The sequence below is a fragment of the Puma concolor genome, chromosome A1, assembly GCF_028749965.1.
Source record: "Puma concolor isolate L17-30 chromosome A1, mPumCon1.1.hap2, whole genome shotgun sequence".
In the NCBI taxonomy this organism is placed as follows: domain Eukaryota; kingdom Metazoa; phylum Chordata; class Mammalia; order Carnivora; family Felidae; genus Puma; species Puma concolor.
In genome coordinates this window covers 29,388,319-29,412,016 of record NC_141667.1, presented here as the reverse complement: position 1 = coordinate 29,412,016, position 23,698 = coordinate 29,388,319, and the positions used below count along the sequence as shown (strand labels likewise).

General features: G+C 37.1%; 1 protein-coding gene across 2 annotated transcripts in view; it reads left to right on the top strand.

The window, feature by feature from the left end:
- NADK2 (NAD kinase 2, mitochondrial) overlaps window positions 1-18,499 on the top strand; it is a 47,838-nt gene extending 29,339 nt beyond the window's left edge. Inside the window, exons 8-13 of one of the 2 annotated variants that reach the window (XM_025924415.2) lie at window positions 55-120; window positions 1,459-1,554; window positions 11,220-11,275; window positions 11,400-11,453; window positions 13,989-14,112; window positions 16,439-18,499. In XM_025924415.2, the coding sequence (XP_025780200.2) occupies window positions 55-120; window positions 1,459-1,554; window positions 11,220-11,275; window positions 11,400-11,453; window positions 13,989-14,112; window positions 16,439-16,574 (532 nt within the window). In that variant the 3' untranslated portion in view covers window positions 16,575-18,499. The remainder of the gene's footprint in view (window positions 1-54; window positions 121-1,458; window positions 1,555-11,219; window positions 11,276-11,399; window positions 11,454-13,988; window positions 14,113-16,438) is intronic. The other variant, XM_025924416.2, reaches the window with a different exon arrangement.
- The last annotated feature ends 5,199 nt before the right edge of the window (window positions 18,500-23,698 follow it).

Here is a 23,698-nt window from a genome sequence, read left to right as displayed (position 1 = left end):
GAACATTTTAAAAGCCCAATTTTTTTTTCTTTTCTCCTATTTGTTCTAACCTAGAATGTCTTATTCTTGGGCTGTAGCAGTGGAGAATTTAAGAAGAAGTATACCCACTCTAAAGGGACTGTGAGTTTTATTGCTGCCTTAAAAAAATAATTTCCCTGAAAAAAAATTTCTGAGTTGACTAATCTTGATAAACCTGCATGTGAGAATGACACTAAATTTGCTCATTGTTTTGGACTCAACACCTCTTACCTGACTATACTTTTCTTCCTCTCCAGCTCTGCTTCTCTCCTGTCCCCACTTAACTCTAATCAATCTTTTGTTTCAGTGTGATTCTGGCATAATAGCAGCCATTCCTGTAGAGTTGACTGGCTTGTCTGAATGTAATAGGCTCCTAATATGCCTAAAATTCCCAACATTCTAGGAAAACATAACAAAGCTATGAAATAGATTAAATGTGAATATTAGGCCTATCTTTTATGAAGAATGGTGACTTCAGAGAAAAAATGAAAAGGAGTTGTGCCATGTAAAACCTTTAAAGATTGAATTTGGCAGGAGAAATTGAAAGGGTTAAAATAAGAGATAATATTATCCAGTGAATGTTAGTGTTTGCAAGCCTAATAATTGTCATTATTGGAAAAGCTATATTAAGAGTTTAACTTTTTTATCTGCTGGACAAAAATAACCCAGTGTTGATCAATGACACCATTATTTTAAGATACAGTTTACAAAATAAGCTTTTACATGTTTCAAAAGTTTTTTTTGAATAATTGCAAATTTGTATGTTCACACAGTTAAGGAATAGTGCCATTTTTTCTGGTGTCAGAAAACCCATTTGATTTAATACTTACGAAATACTGTAAGAAATAGAAATCTCTAAAGAAATTATAGTTTTAGTTTTATTCCTGGTTTTGCCCACTGATGCAGTACTGACTGAGAATTTTCTTTAGAACTTTATCTCTCTTAGCCTACTATCAATTCAAAAGGCACATTAACATGTAACTTAAAAAACACGAGTTGACCAGGAACTGTTGGTAACTTGAAGGATTAGATACAGATTGGGATATATCAAGAACTATCTACCAAGAATGAAACTCACTTAAGAATGGTATTTTCTTTTTGAATTCTGAAATAAGGATCTGTATGTGTTAGAGTCCATAAAAACAGTAGAAGCAATCATAGGTAAAAATTTATAAGGAGCCCTTGTTTGAAATGTTAAAATACTGATATAAAGGAGCATATGGATAGGAGAGGGATGCAGTTTTACAGATTTTTTTTTTTTTTTTTTACTTTTTTACTTAATCAGTATTGGTATTAGCATCATGGTGTGCGTGCCTAAGTCAGGTATGTCTGAGTCAAGCTGGCCCACTTAGAGTCCATTAGTTCTGAAGAAACGGTGTTTGTCTTATTTACCGTGAGCCATAAATTCAGCAAATCCAGTTTTATATTCTCAATTCTTAGGGCTTCCTACTATGAGATTTCAGTTGATGATGGTCCATGGGAAAAACAGAAGAGTTCAGGGCTCAATTTGTGTACTGGAACAGGATCAAAGGCCTGGTGAGTACCTTGGGATGTTACTTATTGACTTTTGTGAAATATTTTAAGTAATGTAATTTACTCGATGCTGCATATCGGTGTATCTAAGGCCTCTGAAACGCAAGAGGTAGCCTGGTGTTGTTATGTTGGTTGGCCCAGTTTCTGCTTTACTCATCAGTTGGCTCTAGAAGTCCTGCCTGGACTTCTTAGATTAGAGCTATAGCCTGGATTTGGTCATTTTTTAGCCTGTTGCCCTAGGTTTGTAAAGAGAAAAAAGAAAATGTTTTGGGGGACTGTATTGTTTTTAAATGAAAAATATTTTAAATAATAGTAAAGAAATGAAAACAACTACAGTAACAACAACAAATGTCCTGGAGGTTTGTGCGTCAAAGGCTTAACTAGAGATAACTTGGGCTCCTGTATCTTGTTTACCCTATAACCTCTCTGGGTAATGGCTTCGCTTCTTGGTACACAGACATGGATGCCTCCCAGACTTTTATCTGTAGCTATCTTGTTTCTTGAGCCCGAACTTCTGTTCTAAAATTACCTACTAAATAGAATGTTAATAGACCTTCAAATTCAACACATTCAAAACTAAATTTATTATCTTCAGGGTTTTTTTAAGGTTTTATTTATTTATTTTGAGAGAGAGAGAGAGAGAGAGAGCAAGTGGAGGGGCAGAGAGAGAGGGAGAGAGAAAATCCCAAGCAGGCTCCACACTGTCAGCACAGAGCCCATGTGGGGCTTGAACTCAGGAACTGTGAGATCATGACCTGAGCCAAAATCAAGAATCGGACACTTAACTAAGTGAGCCACCCAGGCGCCCCCATCTTTAGTTTTTCTTGCTGTGATCCCTGTATTGCTTAATAATATCACTGTTACCGTGAGTTCATGCTCTAGAGAAAAAACAGTACTCCTTAAAACCTGGCTCTTACTTTTGAGTCTCCCTGTTCTCCTCTTTACATGTACTGGTCTCTGAATCCTGCCAGTCACGCTTCTGAAGTCCTTGCCCCTCTTTTTCAGTTTCTACTGCTGTGTGGTCTACTGCTCTATGCCACACTTCTGTTTCTGCAGTTTCTACTGCTGTTTGGTCCAGGCCCATCTTTTTAGTGAATAATCTTTGTGCCTCACCCTTTATTCTTCAGGCTGTCGTCCATACTGCCAACAGAGTAATATTTCTAAAATGTAGATAAATTTGACTATTCCTTTCTGTGCTGTAAAAGCTTCTTTGACTTCTGTGTTCAGATTAGTCTGCGTGTCTAAGACCCTTTAAATATGATCTAAGAAACTTCACCAGCCTATTGTTGCCTTACTCTAACCCATTGGCACAATGGGGACACTGCAGGCTACTTGCAATTCTCAGCACAAGCCACATTGTCTCTGGGCTTTTTGTTTTTGCTCAGTGCAACTTCTTCCTGCATTGAATGCCTGAACATTTTCCACTTTCCTTCCCCTGGCTGAAAAATCCAGTCTTCAAATGTCATTCTCTGTAGGAAATCTCTACTAGGACCTAGTTCTTTTCATCAGCATAATGAATCCCCTTTTGGTGCATCCCAAGCACTTTTTCGTAATAGCACTTTGACAGCACTTACCACATTATTAGTTCTCTAATTACCTAATACCCAGCTGGTTTGAGCAACTTGAGGTATTTGGCATGGTGACTAGTGGTTTTTTTGTTTGTTTAATTTTTGCATGTATAGCACAGTACCTAATACATATTCTCTCATTTTTTTTTCAAATAAATGACTACATGCTTACAAATACAGCTAGCAAACACAGTATTAATCTGTGATTTTAAGTTTGGATAGTTTAAAATGGAGTTTTACTTCCCATTTTTTCGGTGTTTTTAATACTTTTTATTGTGGAAAAACTTAAAGATCTGTAAGAGTAGGCAAAATAGTATAATCAATATCTGTGTACCCATTAGTCAGTTTCAATAATTATCAACACATGCCCAATCTTGTTTCCCTTTTGTCTTTTTTTGTCTCATAATACTTTGAAGTAATTTTCAGACATCACAGTTCATTCATAAGTACTTAGTAACTTCACATATTTTAAAAATATCCTAGTCTTAGCCAAATAAACCTTTGGAGAAAAATGAGAAGTATCATTTTAAAATATTGGTTAATATTTCATTTTCCTGAGGGGGGCCAGTGAGAACTACATGTCTAAAATGACTTTAACAGTAGTTTGCAAAAGTAATTTAATAATCTAAGATGCTATAAAATTATTTTGTAGCCCTCATAAAATGAAAACATTAGTTAATTGCTTTAATTTATCATAACATCTTTTCTGCTCAACAATGATATGTTACTTGGTGAAAACTGGATTGAAAATCAGAAATGGTTTCCCAGATCCTTCTCCTCTTCTCCTAGGATTCTCACCGCCCCCTCACCCCCCCCTCCCCCCCCCCGCACCCCCATCGTGGGCAAAGGTGTAATTGAAAAGAGTACTGGCCTGGAAGTTAGAGAGACCTGGCAAAATCACCAACTAGCTTTGTGATCTTGTACAAGTTTCCTTTTCTGAAAAATGAGGGGAAATGGAACAGATAAAATAAGATTATCTTCTGGACTGTGATTCTGTAGGTTCTGTTGTATGCAGTAAATACAAGCTATCAGTTATTTAGCCCCTGTTACTTTGAATATACTGTGGTAGGTACTTTTTATACATTGACTATAATTCTTACAGAAATCCTGCAAGAAAGTGGTAGTATCCCTGTTTTATAAAGTAGAAATTGAGGCTTCACAAGGATAAACAATTTAGGGTGAGGTCAGAACTAATGTCAGAACCTGGATAAAAAAAGCTCAGGTGTGCTTGACTAAAAAGCCAGTGCTTTTTTGACTGCCAGCTTTTTAATGTTTATTTATTTTTGAGAGAGACAGAGACAGAATGTGAGTGGGTTAGGGGCAGAGAGAGAGAGAGAGAGAGAGAGAGAGAGAGAGAGAGAGAGGGAGACAGAATCCGAAGCAGGCTCCAGGCTCTGAGCTGTCAGCACAGAGTCCGACGCGGGGCTCCAACTCACAAACCGTGAAATCATGACCTGAGCCAAAGTCGGGTGCTTAACTGATGGAGCCACCCAGGCGCTCCTGACTGCCAGTTTTTAAATGCAGAGGGGGAGCTGTCTGTAGAAGCCACTGGTTCAAAGATGTGTCACTAGGTTGTATCGAAAAATTATTAAGGTAAACTTGCTAATCTTAGTGAAACCGTGGTTATGCTAAAGGCAGTGAATAGGCTTTTGACTTTTGCACTGGGGTGTATGTGATTTTATTTTTTTTATTAGAAAAAATGTTTTAATGTTAATTGATTTTTGAGAGAGAGAGAGACAGAGCATGAGCGGGGGAAGAGCAGAGAGAGAGAGACAAACAGAATCTGAAGCAGGTTCCAGGCTCTGAGCTGTCAGCGCAGAGCCCAGTATGGGGCTCGAACTCACAAACCACAAGATCATGACCTGAGCTGAAGTCAGATGCTTAACCGACTAGCCGCCCAGGTGCCCCTGATTTTGAATTTGTTTTCAACCTTTCAGTAGTAAGGAGAGCATAAAGGATAAGAGCCATTAGGCTTGCTTGTAAAGCAGTCCTGCCCTCCATTGCCACACACCTTATAGTTGAGTCCTGTGTTCCCATTGGATGTGAATAAATGTGGCTTAGATTAGAATTTCATTCATTTCTGTGTTGCTTAATAAAGTCTGATGTCTAGAACTCTGTCACTAACTATATCCTATCCCTGCCACCTAGATTACTCAGCCTCTTCTCTCTTCAGCCTATGTAGCTTGCTTGCTTCTTTGGGACAGAGAGAGACAGAGCATGAACGGGGGAGGGGCAGAGAGAGAGGGAGACACAGAATCGGAAACAGGCTCCACGCTCTGAGCCATCAGCCAGAGCCTGACGCGGGGCTCGAACTCCCGGACCGCGAGATCGTGACCTGGCTGAAGTCGGACGCTTAACCGACTGCGCCACCCAGGCGCCTTGTAGCTTGCTTGCTTCTAATGTTCTACCTTACTCCCTCCCATTGCTGATTGTTCTTTGCCTGTGATTGCGTTTTCCCATTCATCTTCTGTTCTTCTTCTCTTCAGAAAATGGAGGGAGAGAGGAGAAGCCTAGGGGCCAGAAGGACTGAGGAAAGCTATACATTTCCATACATTAATAACTTTTATCAAACTACCATTAAAAAAATTTTTTTTAACGTTTATTTATTTTTGAGAGTGTGAGCAGGGGAGGGGCAGAGAGAGAGGGAGACACAGAATACAGAGCCTGATGTGGGGCTCCAACCAACGAACCATGAGATCATGACCTGAGCTGAAGTCAGATGCTTAACCAACTGAGCCACCCCGGTGCCCACCCCACTTTTTAAAGTTTATTTATTTTGAGAGACACAGACAGCACAAGTGGGGGAGGGGCAGAGAGACAGGGAGACAGAGAATCCCAAGCAGACTTCATGCTGTCACTGCAGAGCCCGATGCGGGGCTCAAATCCACAAAACCATGAGATCATGACCTGAACCTAAACCAAGTCAGATGCTTAACTGACTGAACCATCCAGATGCCCCTTGAACTACCATTTCTAAGCACTTTCTTTGTCTGAGCTAAATATGTTAAATTTTCAAAAAAACTCTGGAAGTAGGTGATTATTTTTTAAAGTTTATTAATTTGAGAGAGAGCATGTGTGCGATTAGGGGAAGGGGCAGAGAGAGAGGAAGAGAGGGAATCCCAGGAAGGCTCTGCACTGATGTGGGGCTCAAACTCATGAACCGTGAGATCATGACCTGAGCTGAACTCAGACGTTTAACTGACTGAGCCACCCAGGTGCCCCTGGAAATACGTGATTTTATTTTCGTTAATAGAGTAGTAAAGTCTCAGAAGTTTCCCAAAGCCATATGGCTAATAAATGGTGAAGACAGACTTTAAATTCTGTAGACCTTAGGAATCACTGGAAAGAAAGGAATAGAATAGCTTATTTCTTTTACTCTTTTTTTTTTAATTTATTTTTTATTTTTTAAAATTTAAATCCAAATTAGCATATAGTGAAACCATGATTTCAGGAGTAGATTCCTTAATGCCCCATACCCATTTAGCCCATTCCCCCTCCCACAACCCCTCCAGCAACCCTGTTTGTTCTCCATATTTATGAGTCTCTTCTGTCTTGTCCCCCTCCGTTTTTATATTCTTTTTGTTTCCCTTCCCTTATGTTCATCTGTTTTGTCTCTTAAAGTCCTCATATGAGTGAAGTCATATGATTTTTGTCCTTCTCTAATTTCACTTAGCATAATACCCTCCAGTTCCATCCACGTAGTTGCAAATGGCAAGATTTCATTCCTTTTGATTGCCGAGTAATACTCCATTGTATATACTCCACATCTTCTTTATCCATTCATCCATCGATGGACATTTTGGGCTCTTTCCATACTTGGCTATTGTTGATAGTGCTGCTATAAACATGGGGATGCATGTGTTCCTTTGAAACAGCACACCTGTGTCCCATGGATAAATGCCTAGTAGTGCAATTGCTGGGTCATAGGGTAGTTCTATTTTTAGTTTTTTGAGGAACCTCCATACTGTTTTCCAGAGTGGCTGCACCAGCTTGCATTGCCACCAACAATGTAAAAGAGATCCTCTTTCTCTGCATCCTCACCAACATCTGTTGTTGCCTGAGTTGTTAATGTTAGCCATTCTGACAGGTGTGAGGTGGTATCTCATTGTGGTTTTGATTTGTATTTCCCTGATGATGAGTGATGTTGCACATTTTTTCATGTATCGGTTGGCCATCTGGATGTCTTCCTGGAGAAGTGTCTATTCATGTCTTTTGCCCATTTCTTCACTGGATTTTTTGTTTTTTGGGTGTTGAGTTTGATAAGTTCTTTATAGATTTTGGATACTAACCCTTTATCTGATATGTCATTTGCAAATGTCTTCTCCCATTCTGTCGGTTGCCTTTTAGTTTTGCTGATTGTTTCCTTCACTGTGCAGAAGCTTTTTATTTTGATGAGGTCCCGATAGTTCATTTTTGTCTTTGTTTCCCTTGCCTCTGGAGATGTGTTGAGTAAGAAGTTGCTGTGGGCAAGATCAAAGAGGTTTTTGCCTGCTTTCTCCTTGAGGATTTTGATGGCTTCCTGTCTTACACTGAGGTCTTTCATCCATTTTATTTTTGTGTATGGTGTAAGAAAGTGGTCCAGGTTCATTCTTTTGCATGTCGCTGTCCAGTTTTCCCAGCACCACTTGCTGAAGAGACTGTCTTTATTCCATTGGATATTCTTTCCTGCTTTGTCAAAGATGAGTTGGCCATACGTTTGTGGGTCCATTTCTAGATTCTGTTATGTTCCATTGATCTGAGTGTCTGTTCCTGTGCCAACTTTTACTCTTAATTCTTGATATTAGGAGATAAAAGTTTTCCTATGTGACCCTCTCCTTGCTTTGACTATAAAATATGGAAATGTATGACTTTGGATAAGATAGTTGTTATAACTGATAAACCCCCACTCAGTGACTTAACACAATAGAAGTTTATTTCTTGTTCTTATAAAGTCCAAGTGGGTGTTCCCAATTGGGAGGTGGGTCTCAAAGTGGTGACTCCAGGTATCCAGGCTCTTTGCATCATCTGCTTCAACCATCTTTTAAACATAGCTCTTGAAGTCACTCTACTCATTTAAATGAAGCCACAGAAGGAAGAAAAGCATGGAGGGTCACCTGTGGCAGGCTTATGAGACAGTCTTAGATATGTTGTCTGTGACATCTACTCTCATTCCTGTAGCTAGAACTCAGTCACATGGATTTATGGCAAGAAAGGATGGAAAAGATAGTCTAAGTATGCATGTATGCATGTAAGTACACACACACACACACACACACACACACACACACACACACACGAAAGGGTTTGGGGATTAGCTCTCCCATTTTGCACTTCCCAAAATTCCTCCACAGGATATAGGATGTAGGGGTTATGTTGCATAGCAGGTTGTCTCTGATTTGTCCCATTGTCATCTCAGTCCTCTTCCCAGCATGGAACACGATTTGCTACATTCACTGGGAGAAGTACTACTGAGCGCAATCACATATATTTCTGTGTGTTTTTTTAAAAGACTTTTCCCAGTTCCCTTCCTTTACACATTCTGTTTTAGCTGACTTAATTAAGGGTAAGTGTTCTTAAGTGAAGAAAGCTTTACTAGCTAAAGAAGAGACGAGATTCAATTTGTCTTCAATTTGATTGTCTTTAGTGGAAGTTTTATCTGATTTCAAATGGAAACTCTTAGAATGGTAAAGGTTGTAGACCTAAGAATAAAGGCATCATGTGTTAGCTCATACCTGTTTAAGCATATAGTTTGTCTTTGATGTAGAATATAAACCACTCCTAAAGGGAGAGTGAATTGGCTGAGATCCAGGTTACAACCATAGGAAATTCGTCTTAACCCCAATTCAGAGGACTTAGTTTGGGTTGGCTTATGATATCCCTAATAAATCATAATTCTAGGAATATTTGATCAAATCATAGAAGACTTTTGTTCTCTTAAATTAAGTCTTCAAGGGTCACCTGGGTGGCCCAGTTGGTTGAGTGTCTGACTATTGAATTCGGCTCAAATCATGATCTCACGGTTTGTGGTTTCAAGCCTCACGGTGCCTGCTTAGGATTTGCTCTGTACCTCTCTGCTCCTCGCGGGCTCATGTGCTCGCTCTCAAAATAAAAAAAACTTAAAGAAAAATTAAATCTTCAGTATTTTAATTCAGCGGAACCCTAATAAACATGGCTCATTTTATGTGACTTTTAATTTAAAATAAAATTCTGAAGCCATATCTTCTAATGTCAATTAGAATGTAATTCATGCATATCTCTTTCATTTGATACTTTCATTCGGTATTGAGTTCTTGCCATGAGCCAGGTAGTGCCGCAAATGCCTTGCAGTGTGTATGTAATTATGCAGACAGTAATTATGATGAGATATGTGTTGCGAACTTCACGCTGAACAGTAAAAAAGTCAGGACACTTACTGGTGAAAAATAGAATATGGTGAAAAATAGAATAGGCAAGGGCCAGATTTGGGATTTTTTTAGCATAGGGATTTGGTGTGTGAATGACCCCAAATTTTTAATATAAAACTTGTTACCTGCATTTTTAAGAGAATGCTCTAAATGTTATCACATTTCTCAAAACGTGAAGGGCATAGGGTTGGAAGTGTATGCAAGAGTATCTATTACTCCCCCTCCTCAGAAAGGTTAAGAGCCACTGAATTATGTTTATAGAGTTGTTTGGGTCATTATGCTGCTGTTCATTGAGATTATCTACTGAGGCCATGTGAGAATTCTGTAGCAACAGAATTCTGAATTACTGGAAAGAATTAAAAAGAAGAAAAAACCCAAAAACGTTTCCTTAACCTTCTTTGTAGACCCAAGGACAGAGCTACTTTTAGGTGATTCGTGTTTGTGTTAACATTTGTTCTTAAGTGTTTAAGCAAAGCATCACACTGGTAAAGATTTCTCATCTTTTCTATTTTGTAATTTAAAGAAATATTTACAAGTTAAAAATAGGTTATAGTACAGGGACACCTGGGTGGCTCGGTAGGTTAAGTGTGTCTGATTTCAGCTCAGGTTATGATCTTGCAGTTTGTGGGTTCACGTCCCACATCGGACTCTGCTTGGGATTCTCCCTCTCCTTCTCTGTCTGCCCCTCTCCTGCTCATGCTCTTTCTCTCTCAAAATAAATAAATAAACATGAAAGAATGTTATAGTACAAAAGGGTTTAAAATGAAAAGCTAGTCTTTCATTTCATATATCTAGTACTAATCTCCAGGCACAACCTATATATATATATATATATATATATATATATATATATATATATATACACACACACATACACACACACACATATACATCTATACATATATATATAACGCATATTCTATATAATGTCTTTGTTGTTTTTTTTTAACTTATGTTTCTATCAGCACATACAGTTCTATTTTATGCTTTTTAATCTCTACATAGTAACATATTTAACCAGCTTCCTACGGCTATGAGTTGTTTTGCTATTATAAACAATGCTTCAGTAAATATCCTTGTACATGTCTTTTGTGTACTATAGACAGAAGTATCTTTTGGGATAAATTAGGATGAGTAATATGTTCATTTAAAATTTTAATAGTGAAGAATTGCCTTCCAACTGCAACTTCCATAATGCCATCATGTATGAATGAGAATGTCTTTCATATACCTTTCATACATTATCAGTTTTTAATTTATGTGTCCTTAAGTAGGAGTAAGATTGAACGCTTTTTCATGTAAGTCTATAAACCGTTTACTTTGCCCACTTTTTAAAAGTGGGTGAAGTAGCTATCATATTTTGGTTGCTTCTTCTTGATAATTTCTAAGAGTTCTCTGTATATTAAGTAGATAATTCCTTTTTAATTTAAAGTGTGTTTTTAGGGGGCGCCTGGGTGGCGCAGTCGGTTAAGCGTCCGACTTCAGCCAGGTCATGATCTCGCGGTCCGTGGGTTCGAGCCCCGCGTCGGGCTCTGGGCTGATGGCTCAGAGCCTGGAGCCTGTTTCCGATTCTGTGTCTCCTTCTCTCTCTGCCCCTCCCCCGTTCATGCTCTGTCTCTCTCTGTCCCAAAAATAAAAAAAACGTTGGAAAAAACAAAAAAATTTAAAGTGTGTTTTTAGAATGAGAACAAAGAACTTACATGGTGTTTCTTTCTAGGTCATTCAATATTAACAGGGTTGCGACCCAGGCTGTGGAAGATGTTTTAAATATTGGTGAGTACCAGAATAGCTATTTATGTTACAATTATAATGTACTATATAATGTATATATTTTATTGTATGTTAGCTATTATGACATTATTTAATCAAGATATTCCACCCTTTCCTTTTTCAATAGCAAAACGACAAGGAAATTTAAGTCTTCCATTGAACAGAGAATTGGTAGAGAAAGGTCAGTGACTAATGATCATAATTACTAACAGTTTCATTCAAGTTCTGTATCAGTCTTTAGGATGTTATTATGAAGTATGCTTGTCTAATTAGCAAAGCATTGTACTTTTTTGACTCAAATGGGCCCTTGATATAATACCTTTACGTATATTTAAACAATAAAAAGTTTAGAGCTGGACTTTATATTAGATTTTTGTGAACTATGAAATATAACCTCTGTGCCAAAACTCTTAACTACATACATATTCTGGGGGATAGGAAAATATAGAAAAATACAGATATGGCAAATGGTAAATGTTTACCTAAACTCCGTGTGCCATTAATATCCTCTGAATGAAAAGGAGTTTACTGAGCTGTGAATGCTTATCTTCACATTCGCTAAAATCTTCTCTTTAACTTTCTCCTTTCTATTCCTGCCCGGTTACTTCAGGGTTCCTTTGAGAGAACCAGCACTGTTGGGAAAGACTACTACTGATCAGGGAACTTGAAGGCCTGGGCTCTAATCCCAGACCAACCAGTCACTCACTGGAAATATGAGCAAGACTGTGGTTCCATTCTTCTACTTCTTGAACTATAAAAGGATGAAGTAGAGATAGATTGGTAATACCTAAGGGGGTTCTTCAAATTTATTCTTCAAGTTTTTCTGTTCTAAATATTTAAATTCTTAAATTGGAAAACACATTCCTTTGATTTGCTTATGAAATTAACTCACTAAAATCCCCTCTCCTGTACCAGAATCATTTTTGTACAGACCTCAAACTAAAGATTCTCTAGTTGTCTCTGTTTAATTGAAGAGTATCCTAAGTTTTCAAGATTATTAAAAAAATCCAAACTTGTTCATAGTGCATCTCGTTATCTATGTAAGGGTGTTCAACATATACAACCAAAACCAAATACACAAAGTGGATACTGGCAAATGTAAGACTGCAGCTGGCATCCATAAACACAGACACTTGAATTTAAGAGTTATCAAAATAGTCTCACTCTTTTTGGTTGCCTTTTAAATAATTTAGCAATACACAATAAAGTATTTGAATAGTGCCAGTTCATTTATGTGTGTATTTTAGATTTCCACATAAGACTTACATTACTGGGGGACATGGTTGGCCTTTCATAGTTTGAAAACAGGACTAAATCTCTGAAGTCCCTTTCAACTGTCTAAAACGGACTTTCTCCCTCTCTCAATTTGAGACCAAAACGATTATTTTGATCACAGCTTATGAGCTAGCATTAGCTTTAAATCTGTGTTAGAGTTAAATTAGGCATTTACAGTAGTTGATTCATTATATAATTTAACTTAAAGGGGCACCTGGGTGGCTCAGTGGGTTAAACATCCGACTCTTGATTTCAGCTCAGGTCATTATCTCATAGTTCATGAGTTCGAGCCTTGCATTGGGCTTGTGCTGAGAGTGCAGAGCCTGCTTGGGATTTTGTCTCTGCCCCTCCCCTGCTCATGCTCACTCACTGTCTCTCAAAATAAAAAACTTCAAAAAACAATTTAACTTAAAACGTATATAAAACAACTGAAATTTATATCGGGTATGTAAATTTAAGGGTATACATAAAATACAGTGATTTTTCCACTTTACGAATGAATGTTATTCCTTTGAAGATTTGACTGTCCTCAGAAACAATAGTGAATGCCAGTAGTGCAGTCACTGTTACAGACATTTCTGGAACTACCTTCAGAGCTAGCATTTTTTTTTTTTAAGTGATCTCTATGCCCAAAGTGGGGCTCGAACTCACGATCCTGAAATCAAGAGTTACATGCTCTACCCACTGGACCCAGACAGACAGCTGTAGCTAGCACATTTTGAGTGTTTGTGTTCCCAGAGGAGCAAATTTTTGAGAGTAAATTAGATTTTTTTCAAGGAGCCAAATAATTTAAACAAAATTTTGGTAAATAAGGTGGATTGTCTGACAGTCTTATAATGTTTTAATGTGGTGTTCAACTATACGTTCTTTCAAGCCTGATTTCCTTGTATAATTGTTTTTGACCAATTTATGTTTTGCCTACCAACTGTCATGTGCCTCTTGGTTAGAAAGCAGGTCCCAAAGATTTCTAAAAATATCTTGTGTAATGAGAGTTTCATTAGAGAAAGCGTATTACCTGTAATTTTTTGAGACTGCATTTTTAATCAAGAGAATTAACTTAATATTTATGGACACTTTGACGTGGTGTTTTGGAAGGGAATTTGGCAAGGGACTATGGCAACTCAGGTTCTGTTTTTGAATGCCCCAAGTTAGTTCCTCTACTTTTGTTTAATTACTGGTTTTGTAGCCCACTCCCCAGTATGTCTCCAGCTGATGTGTCAGGGGCTTTGGTGGCCTTATCTTGAAACCTAATCCTCATTTTATAAAGTTTTTTGTTCTTTTAATGGAATGTGTTGTGAGTTCCAAGAAAGTTTCTGCCAAACAGACCTTTGAAACAGAGTTGCATTTAAATTGGGGATAGCATAGCATCCATTTTTCATTTTGCACTTCTCAGAAGTGACTGTCTTTCTTTGAATGTGCTAATACTTTTTTTCCTTTATAGTAACAAATGAATATAACGAATCGCTGCTCTATAGTCCAGAAGAACCAAAAATACTTTTCAGTATTCGAGAACCAATAGCAAACAGAGTTTTCTCCAGCAGTCGTCAGCGCTGCTTCACGTCAAAGTAAGCTTCCAAAGGCCAGCCTGTGACTATGCTTCCATCTCTTGTAATTATAAATGGGTTTTGGTTTTAAAGTATTCAGTATGATGAAATTCACTCATTCACACTTAATCTAGTAGGAAAAGTAGGGCTTTTGGAACTAGTGAGGCGTCATGCTATATATACCCTGGAGGAAATATTTCCTTTCCCAACTTGTGCCATTTTAGAGAAACTATAAGTAAATAGAAGGGGCATAATTATCTAACTGGGTGATATGGATTTGTTGTTTTCATATATTAAGACAGAATAAGATCAAATTATCACTTTAAAAGAAACTGGAAAGCAACTTTTTTTTTATATGCTATTGGATTAAAAAAAAAAAAAAGCAGGACAAATATTCATATAAAACCTAACTTGTAAAGCCGTAAACTTTTAGAGTAGGACTCATTTCTTTCAGCTTTTTCCTAAAAGTGACCTCCCTCTTCCTCGCATTTACTGAATTTGATTTTTGTTTGAAGGGAAGATATCAAAAAACCTTATAATTTATTTTATAAAGGTTGCCCAATTTTCTAAACAAAACTATGAAAAAATGTCATTTGTCTCATGGCAAGCAAAGAACAGTTTAATTATGAATTGCTACTTATATAGTGTGCATATTTTCTTTTTTGAAATATGATTGATATTTTTTCTAGGAAAAACAAATTCCTTTTACTCATTTGAAAGTTAATTTTGATCGACAAATCTATGTACTCAATTTAGGTGAAATTACAAAGACATTTAAATTTTGCTCATATAAACAGAATAAGCTTCATGACTTTGGCAGTTGGACAATATTAACAAAAGATGGAGAAATTGAACTATTCAGAATTAAGTACTTTTCTTAATGGAGACACCATTAAGGAAAAAAAAAAAAAGGGCAAGCCACAGAGTGATAGATATTTAACAATGGACTTCTATCCAGAATATTGTAAAGATTCCTACAACTCTATTAAGAAAAAGGCAACTCAGTAGAAAAATTGCCAAAGTCCTGGACAGGCCTTTCACAGAAGAGGGTATCCAAATGGCTCAGTGTATGAAAAACATCCTTGACCTTATTATTCATGTGGGGAATGCAAATGGAAACTATATAATATGATACCATACACACCCACCAGAATAGCTAAGGTGCTAGTTGTTGGTAAGGTGGGAGTAACTGCAACTTACATGCAGTATTTTTAGGACTAGTTTGGCATATTGTTTGGCAGTTACCTACCAAAGCTGAATAAAGCACACACAGTGACCAAGCAAATTCGCTCTTAGGTATATATCCAACAGAAATGTATACACACATACGTCTGCAACAAAAGACATGCTTAAGAATATTTGTAGTAGCACTACTTCCAGTAGTAAAAACCCAGATGTCTATGAATAGAGGAGGTACGTAAATTTTGGTATTTTCACACAATGGAAATGTTTTCATATAGCAATGAAAATGAACACAACACAATACTACTATATGTAATAACCATGGATGAATTTCACAAGCATACTTTTTTGTTTATTTTTGAGAGAGAGAGAACATGAGCAGGGGAAGGACAGAAAGAGAGAGAGAGACACAGAATCTGAAACAGGCTCTGAGCTGTCAGCACAGAGCCCCACATGGGGCTCGAACTCATGAACCATGAGATCATGACCTGGGCCAAAGCTGGCCCTTAACTGACTGAGCCACCTGGGTGCGCCCACAAGCAAACTGTCAAGCAAAAGAAGCTAGACACAAAGCAAACCTATGTGTTCTTCCATTTATATAAAGTTTAAGAACAGAGCTATTACCACTATGGTGACTGAAATTAGGGTAGTGGGCATGCGTGGGAAGGATGGCCAAGGGTAGAGACTGGAGGAGAGCAGTGAGGGAGCTCACTGCTCCCTCACTGGGGAGCTGGGGAACATTTGATTCCTCATTTGGGTGATGAAGGCTGCACAAGTGTGTTCACTGAGCTGTTCATTTGTGCCTCTTCATTTGTTCTTAAGTCAAAATTATCCATGAAAATAGTTACATTCTCAGTATTAGTACTTAAAATAGTAATAACTCAACATTTTGTCATATGAAAAAAGCCTGTGAGTTCCATCAAGTCTGAACTTGTTCTCTTGAAAATGTTTGGGTGAATGGAGCTATCCTGAATATCTTAATTTTGAGATTTTGGTAACATACAGTTACTCTCTCAAACCAAAGAACAACTTGATTTTTAAAATGAAGGCCAAATGATCTGCCAGTTTCAATGAAAATTAAAGAAATCATAATTTTAAAGTTTTAAAGAAATCATAATTTAAAGTTAAGAAAACTTTATATTAATGAGATGTTTTTTCTGCTTAGGGTATGTGTTCGATCTCGTTGTTGGGATGCCTGCATGGTTGTGGATGGAGGTACTTCTTTTGAGTTTAATGATGGAGCAATTGCCTCGATGATGATCAATAAAGAAGATGAGCTTCGAACTGTGATTCTAGAGTAATGAAAAATTTCCTCAGATGACAAATTTTGATTACTGGGAAAATACGTTCACCGCAGAAACAGACTACCAATCATAAAGCTACATATTTTGGTTATTGTTGAGACTGGTTGGCCCTGAGCTCCAAAGGTGACCAAGGAAGTGAGATTTGCATTATTCTTCTTTTGGATTTGGATAAAAAAGATGTTCACTGTGTTAGAGAATGGATGGACTAAACTGATCAGAATTTATACTTCTACATTGCTTATAGTTGGTATCAAAGAGTACTGATACATTTTTAAATTTAGAGAGGTAAGCTCAAATAAAGGATTAAATGTTTAAGATTTGAAATTTCACTGTACAAGATTTTTTTTTTCCCTTTCCTAACTTTGTGGAATTGGTCAGACCAACATATATCATTTAATTAGGGTATATTTTTTATAGTACCTAAAAATCAAGATTTTTAAAAAATTTTGATGGAGAATTTTTGATAAATCCTGACATTGACCTAACTGAAGTAGGTAAATGTGTTTTTTATATGTGCTTAGAATTTTCTAATTTCAGAGGACAATACTGTTATGGCTCTATTGATTTAAGAAGTTCAAATCATTTTTGAAATTATCAATGTTTTCATTTAATTGATTTTCAGGTTAATTTTGACAGTTCTGGGTGAAATACATATATCTGGACAAAATCATGATACTGTTGCAAATGTATTAATTATCCAATAGCTATTTGAGGGAAGAGACTTTTTTAAATGGTTTTGAGTCTTAATAGATTCCTTCCATATTTAAAACTCTAACATGGAATCAGAGACTATAAGAATGAACTGATTAGACGTATTCTATTAGGAGTTTGGTAAAACCTTTTAAAAATATTTTCATCCAGTATTATGAGGTTTGTCAGAAAATGGATTCTTTAATAAATATGCAAAACACAATTAGTTGGAATTGCCTTGCTTTTAATATCATGGTAGTTTTCACTAGCTCATATTCCATGTTTTTACACATTAGCTTTGGGAGATAAAATGTTATGGCTTCTCTTGCCCTCCCTCCACTATGAGATTTCCTTTAGTTTGAGAGGAAATTATCTAATTATTGATCTACTTACAAGTAATCCTAGAATTTTCACAAAAAGCACCTATTGCTGTGTCATGAGACAACTGGTAATCTCATGCCATTTATTCAAAGTTGTATCTGTTTTTTTTCACTTGCTGCTAAAAAGTTCAACATTGAAATATTTATTCAACACATACCTTGTGCCATGTACTGTGTCAGATGCTGGATCTCAGTTGATCAATGAAAAAGACTGTCCTGATAGAACTTGAGACGAGTGGGCTCAAATTCTGTGAGAGCTAGGATATATAATCAAATTGAGTGCTATTACTTTTGCCAACATTTAATATGTTCTTGTCAAATTTTTAAATAAATGTTACTATACAAAGGTAATCTAGGTTTTGATGTATATCCAGAACAAGAATCTGTTTTTCTTTTCGAAGAGTATCTGCATAGACGTTCAAAGCAGTGTTTACATGATGTGTACAATGAAAATTAGTGTTTTCCCAGAGCTGGATCTAGTTTCTGGCTTGATTTAAAAATGTACTGAAGATAACACTTTATGAAGAAGTGAAATTCCATACCATAAAAATTCCTCTAAGAAGTTTAAAATACCTTGACAAAAATGCCAACTCTATCCAAAATGGTACCATAGATCTGTTAATGTTACATATTAATAGGCAATCTGCTCTGTAAAATTGCTCATAAGCCATATTTTAAAGGTTTAAAAAATAGTTAATGTGCTGCATTTGCAGTATAACTAACATTTCTGCTAGGTGTTGGGGATTTATTTGTTAAGAGATAAGAGGCAAAGGATATTGCAATAGAAGAAACGTGTTTATGAATGAGTTAACCTTTTAATGGCAACTATGTGAATAAACATAATTAAACTGGTATTATCTTTTTTTTTAAACTACATTTGCTTGCTTAACTCTTATAGCACCATTAATGGAAAATCAGATTCTCCCAAAATGGTAAGTTTCAGGTCTTTTCCACCTGGAAAAGATACTTTCCAGGATACTGCTGATGTTGCACACAGAACTAGGACTTGTTATATAAGCAGAGGGTAAAGTACTTACTTTTTAAGTATAGACTCTGCAGATATTTTTCACTAGTTTTGATGTTCCACATGTATTTATATTCGTGGCCCCACTAAATCAAATCATATTGAATGTTTAGTAGCCTTCAGGTATAAAGAATTTCCATTCATTTCACTTTTTAAATATCAAAATAAACTATGTATAAATCATTAGAACCAGTTAACACAAAGTTATCAAAAAATATTCACTTGATGCACATGGAACACTCTCCAGAACAGATCACATATTAGGGTACAAAACAAGTCTTAATGAATTCAAAAAGACTTAAGTAATGTCATGCATCTTTTCATCTAGTTTCATAACAATTCTATAAAACTAGAAATCAACCACAAGAAAAAATCTGGCAAGACCATAAAGACATGGAGGTTAAATAACATGCTACTAAAAGCAAGAAATCAAAGAAGAAATATAAAGTTACATGGGGACAAATGAAAATCAACACACAACAGTCTAAAATCTTTGGGATGCAGAAAAAGTGGTTCTAAGGGAAGTTTATAGCAATACAGGCCTATTCAAGAAGCAAGAAAAATCTCAATCTAACCTTATACCTAAGGAGCTAGAAAAAGAACAAAACTCAAAACCAGCAGAAGGAAAGAAATAATAAAAATCAGAGCAGAAATAAATGATACAGAAACTAAAAAAACAATAGAACAGATCAATGAAATCAGGAGCTAGTTTTTTGAAAATATAAACAAAATTGATAACCTTCTAGCCAAACTCCTCAAAACAGACAAAACCAAACAGCCAATACCATAGAAATACAATTAGAATACTATGAAAAGTTAGATGCCAACAAATTGGACAACCTAAAAGGATGCCTCTCTAAAAACATGTAACCTACCAAAACTGAAACAGGAATAGAAAATTTGAAGAGACTGATTACCACCAATGAAATTGGAATCAGTAATCAAAAAACTTGCAACAAACCAAAGTCCAGGACCAGATGGCTTCATAGGTGAACTCTACCAAACATTTAAAGAGTTAATACCTGTTCTCCTCCAACTATTCCAAAAACCAGAAGAGAAAGAAAAACTTCTAAATTCATTCTATGATACCAAAACTAGATAAAGGCACCACAAAAACAGAACTACAGGCCAGTATCTCGGATAAACGTGGATACAAAAATCCTGAATAAAATAGCAAACTGAACCAAACACAATGCATTTAAAAAAATCATTCACCATGATCAAGCGGGATTTATACCCAGGGTGTAACAAGGGTGGGTCAATATTCACAATCTATCAACATATGATGCATCACGTCAATAAGAAAGGATAAAAACTATAGGGCAATTTCAGTAGATGCAGAAAAAGCATTAGACATAGTACAACATCCATTCATGATAAAAACTCTCAAGGTAGGTTTAAAGGGAACATACCTCAACATAATAAAGGCGACATATGAAAAAACAACAGCAACCCTCCTACTCAATGGGAAAAAAACTGAAAGCATTTCTCCTAAGGTCAGTAAAAGATAAAGCTGTCCACCCTCACCACCTTTATTCAACATAATACTGGAAGTCCTAGCCACAGCCATCAGGCAAGAAAAAGAAAAGGCATCCAACTTGGCAAGGAAAAGGTAAAACTTTCACTATTTACAGATGACACGATACTATATATAAAAATCCCTAAAGACTCCCCCAAAAATACTAGAACTGATAAATGAATTCAGTAAAGTCATAGGATAAAAAGTCAATATACAGAAATCTGTTGCATTTCTATACACTAATAATGAAGCAGCAGAAAGAGAAATTAAAACAATTCCATGTATAATTACACCAAAACTAATAAAACATCTAAGAATAAACTTAACCAAGGAGGTGAAAGACTTGTACTCTGAAAACTATAAAACACTAATGAAAGAAAGATGACACAAAGAAATGGAAAGACATTCTGTGCTCATGGATTGTACTGTTAACATGTCTATACTACCCAGGGGTACTTGGGTGTCTCGGTTAAGCGTCCGACTCTTGGTTTTGGCTCAGGTCATGATCTCACGGTTTGTGAGTTTGAGCCCTGCATTGGGCTCCGTGCTGCTGGTGTGGAGCCTGCTTGGTATTCTCTCTCTGCCCCTCCCCCACTTGCAGTATCAAAATAAACTTTTTTTTAAAAAGCCTAATTACCCATAGCAATCTGCAGATTTAATGCAATCCCTATACCAACAGCATTCTTTTTTTTTTTTTTTTTTTTAATTTTTTTTTCAACGTTTATTTATTTTTTTGGGACAGAGAGAGACAGAGCATGAACGGGGAAGGGGCAGAGAGAGAGGGAGACACAGAATCGGAAACAGGGTCCAGGCTCCGAGCCATCAGCCCAGAGCCTGACGCGGGGCTCGAACTCACGGACCGCGAGATCGTGACCTGGCTGAAGTCGGACGCTTAACCGACTGCGCCACCCAGGCGCCCCACCAACAGCATTCTTAACAAACCAACAGGACAGAATCTAGATAAACAGTCCTAAAGTTTGTATGGAACCACAAAAGACCCCAGATAGCAAAGCTGTCTTGAAAAAAAGAAAACTGGAGGCATCACAATTCCAGACTTCAAGTTATACTACAAAGCTGTAGTAATCAAAACAGTATCATACTGGCACAAAAACAGACACATAGATCAATGGAACAGAATAGAATACCCAGAAATAAACTCACAATTATATGGTCAATTAATCTTTCACAAAGGACATAGCTGGCCTACTGCTGGCAGGCACCATTTCTGCCACTACCTAGCTAACACTGCTTGCCTTGTCCTACTCCCTTACAGACCTGATCCATCCAAATAGTCTACTCTAGCAGGTGCCCCTCCAAAACAGCTCCCATCCTACCATACCCAGCAGGGGTGGCCTTGGTCCAGTGCTCCTCCCCAAAGCAGCTCCTACCCTTAGGAAGCAGCCTAGCCCACGAGTGCATCTATAGCAACTGCAGCTAAGTGCTGCAGCCAGCTGAGCTGGGGGATCAGCTCTATCCAGCAGCACGATCACATCATTGTGCCCTGGCCAAAACAGGACAGCACATATCCCCCACATGTGATAACCTTGGAGTGCCCAGTTCTGGTGATAAGGGTGGAGTGCCCTTCTGAGTCCCACAGGACACATTCTACATAAGCCTGCTCCTTCAAGATTGGGAGACATAGCTGATCTACCTAATACAAAGAAACATAGATAGTCAAAATGAGACAGGAATATATTTCAAATGAAAGAGCAAGACAAAACCTCAGAAAAAGAAATGAAACAGAGATAAGGAATCTACTGATAAAGAGTTCAAAGTAATGGTCATAAAAGATACCAAACTTGGGAGAAAAATGGATGAATGCAGTGAGAACTTTAACAAATATATAGAAAATATAAAAAAAGAACCAATTGGGGCACGTGGGTGGCTCAGTTGGTTGAGCATCTGACTTTGGCTCAGGTCATGATCTCATGGTTTGTGAGGTGAAGCCCCACATCGGGCTCACTGCTGTCAGAGCAGAGCCTGCTTCAGATCCTCTGTCCCCCTCTATGCCCGTACCCCACTTGCACTCTCTCAAAAATAAAAATTAAAAAAATAAACAAAAACGAACCAATCAGCCGAAGAATACAACAATAAACAAAAACTACACTAGAGGGAATCAACAGCAGTTTAGATTATGCAGAAGTACTACCAGCATCTGGAAGACATGGTGGTGGAAATCACCAAAGCTGAACATAAAGAAAAAAAAAATTTTAATGAAGATAATTTAACGGACCTCTTGGGCAACATCAAGTGCACTAATGCTCATTTCATAGGGGACCCAGAGGAGAATTGGGGCGGGGGGGAAGGGGAAGGCAGAAAATTTATCAAAGAAACGATAACTAAAAACTTCCCAAACCTGGGGAAGGAAACACACATCCAGGTCCAGGATGCACAGAGAGCCCCAAACAAGATGAACCCAAAGAGGTCTACACCAAGACACAATAATTAAAATGTTAAAAAAACTAAAAGAGAGAATCTTAAAAACAGCAAGAGAAAAATAACTAGTTATATATCCCCCATAAGATTATAAGCTGACTTTTCAGCAGAAACTTTGCAGGCCAGAAGGGAATGGTACAATATATTACATGATGAAAGGGAAAAGAAAACCTAGGAACACCAACACTCTACCTGACCAGACTATTATTCAGAATTGGAGAGAGAAAGTTTTCCAGACAACAGTTAAAGGAATTCTTTTTTATTTTTTCAAATGTTTATTTATTTTGAGAGAGAACGAGATAGCGCAAGCAGAGGAGGGGCAGAGAGAGAGAGAGACAGAATCCTAAGGAGGCTCTGTATTGTCAGCACAGAGCCCAAAGTGGGCTCGAAATCACGGACTGTGAGATCATCTGAGCCAAAACCAAGAGTCAGATGCTTAACTAACTGAGCCACCCAGGCACCCCAAAGGAATTCTTCACCACTAAGCTAGCCTTAAAAGATATGTTAAAGGGCCTTACTTAAGTAGAAGAGAAAAGGCCATAACTAGAAGAAAATTATGAAAGAAAAACAAATCTCACTGGTAAAAGCAAACATACAGTAAAGGTAGTGGATCAACCATTATAAAACTAATAAGAAGGCAAAGTAGTAAAATCAACTACAGCTACAGTAATTAGGGATATGCAAAATAAAAAGATGTAAAATATGATGTCAAAAACAAAACGGCAGGGGGGGAGTAAGAATGTGTTTTTAGAATTCTTTAGAATGTAAGCCACCATCAACTTAAGACAGACTGCTATATATATATAGGTTGTTTTACATGAACCTCATTGTAACCACAAACCAAAAACCTCAAACAGATACACCATAAGTAAATAAAGAAAAAAATAATCCAAATATAACTCTAAAAAAAGTTCTCAAACCACAAGGGAAGACAGCAACAGAAGAAACAACTACAAAATCAACCAGAAAACAATGAACAAAATGGCAATAATTACATACCTATTGCTAATTACTTTAAATGTAAATGGAATAAATGCACCAATTAAAAGAGAGTGGCTGAATAGATACTAAA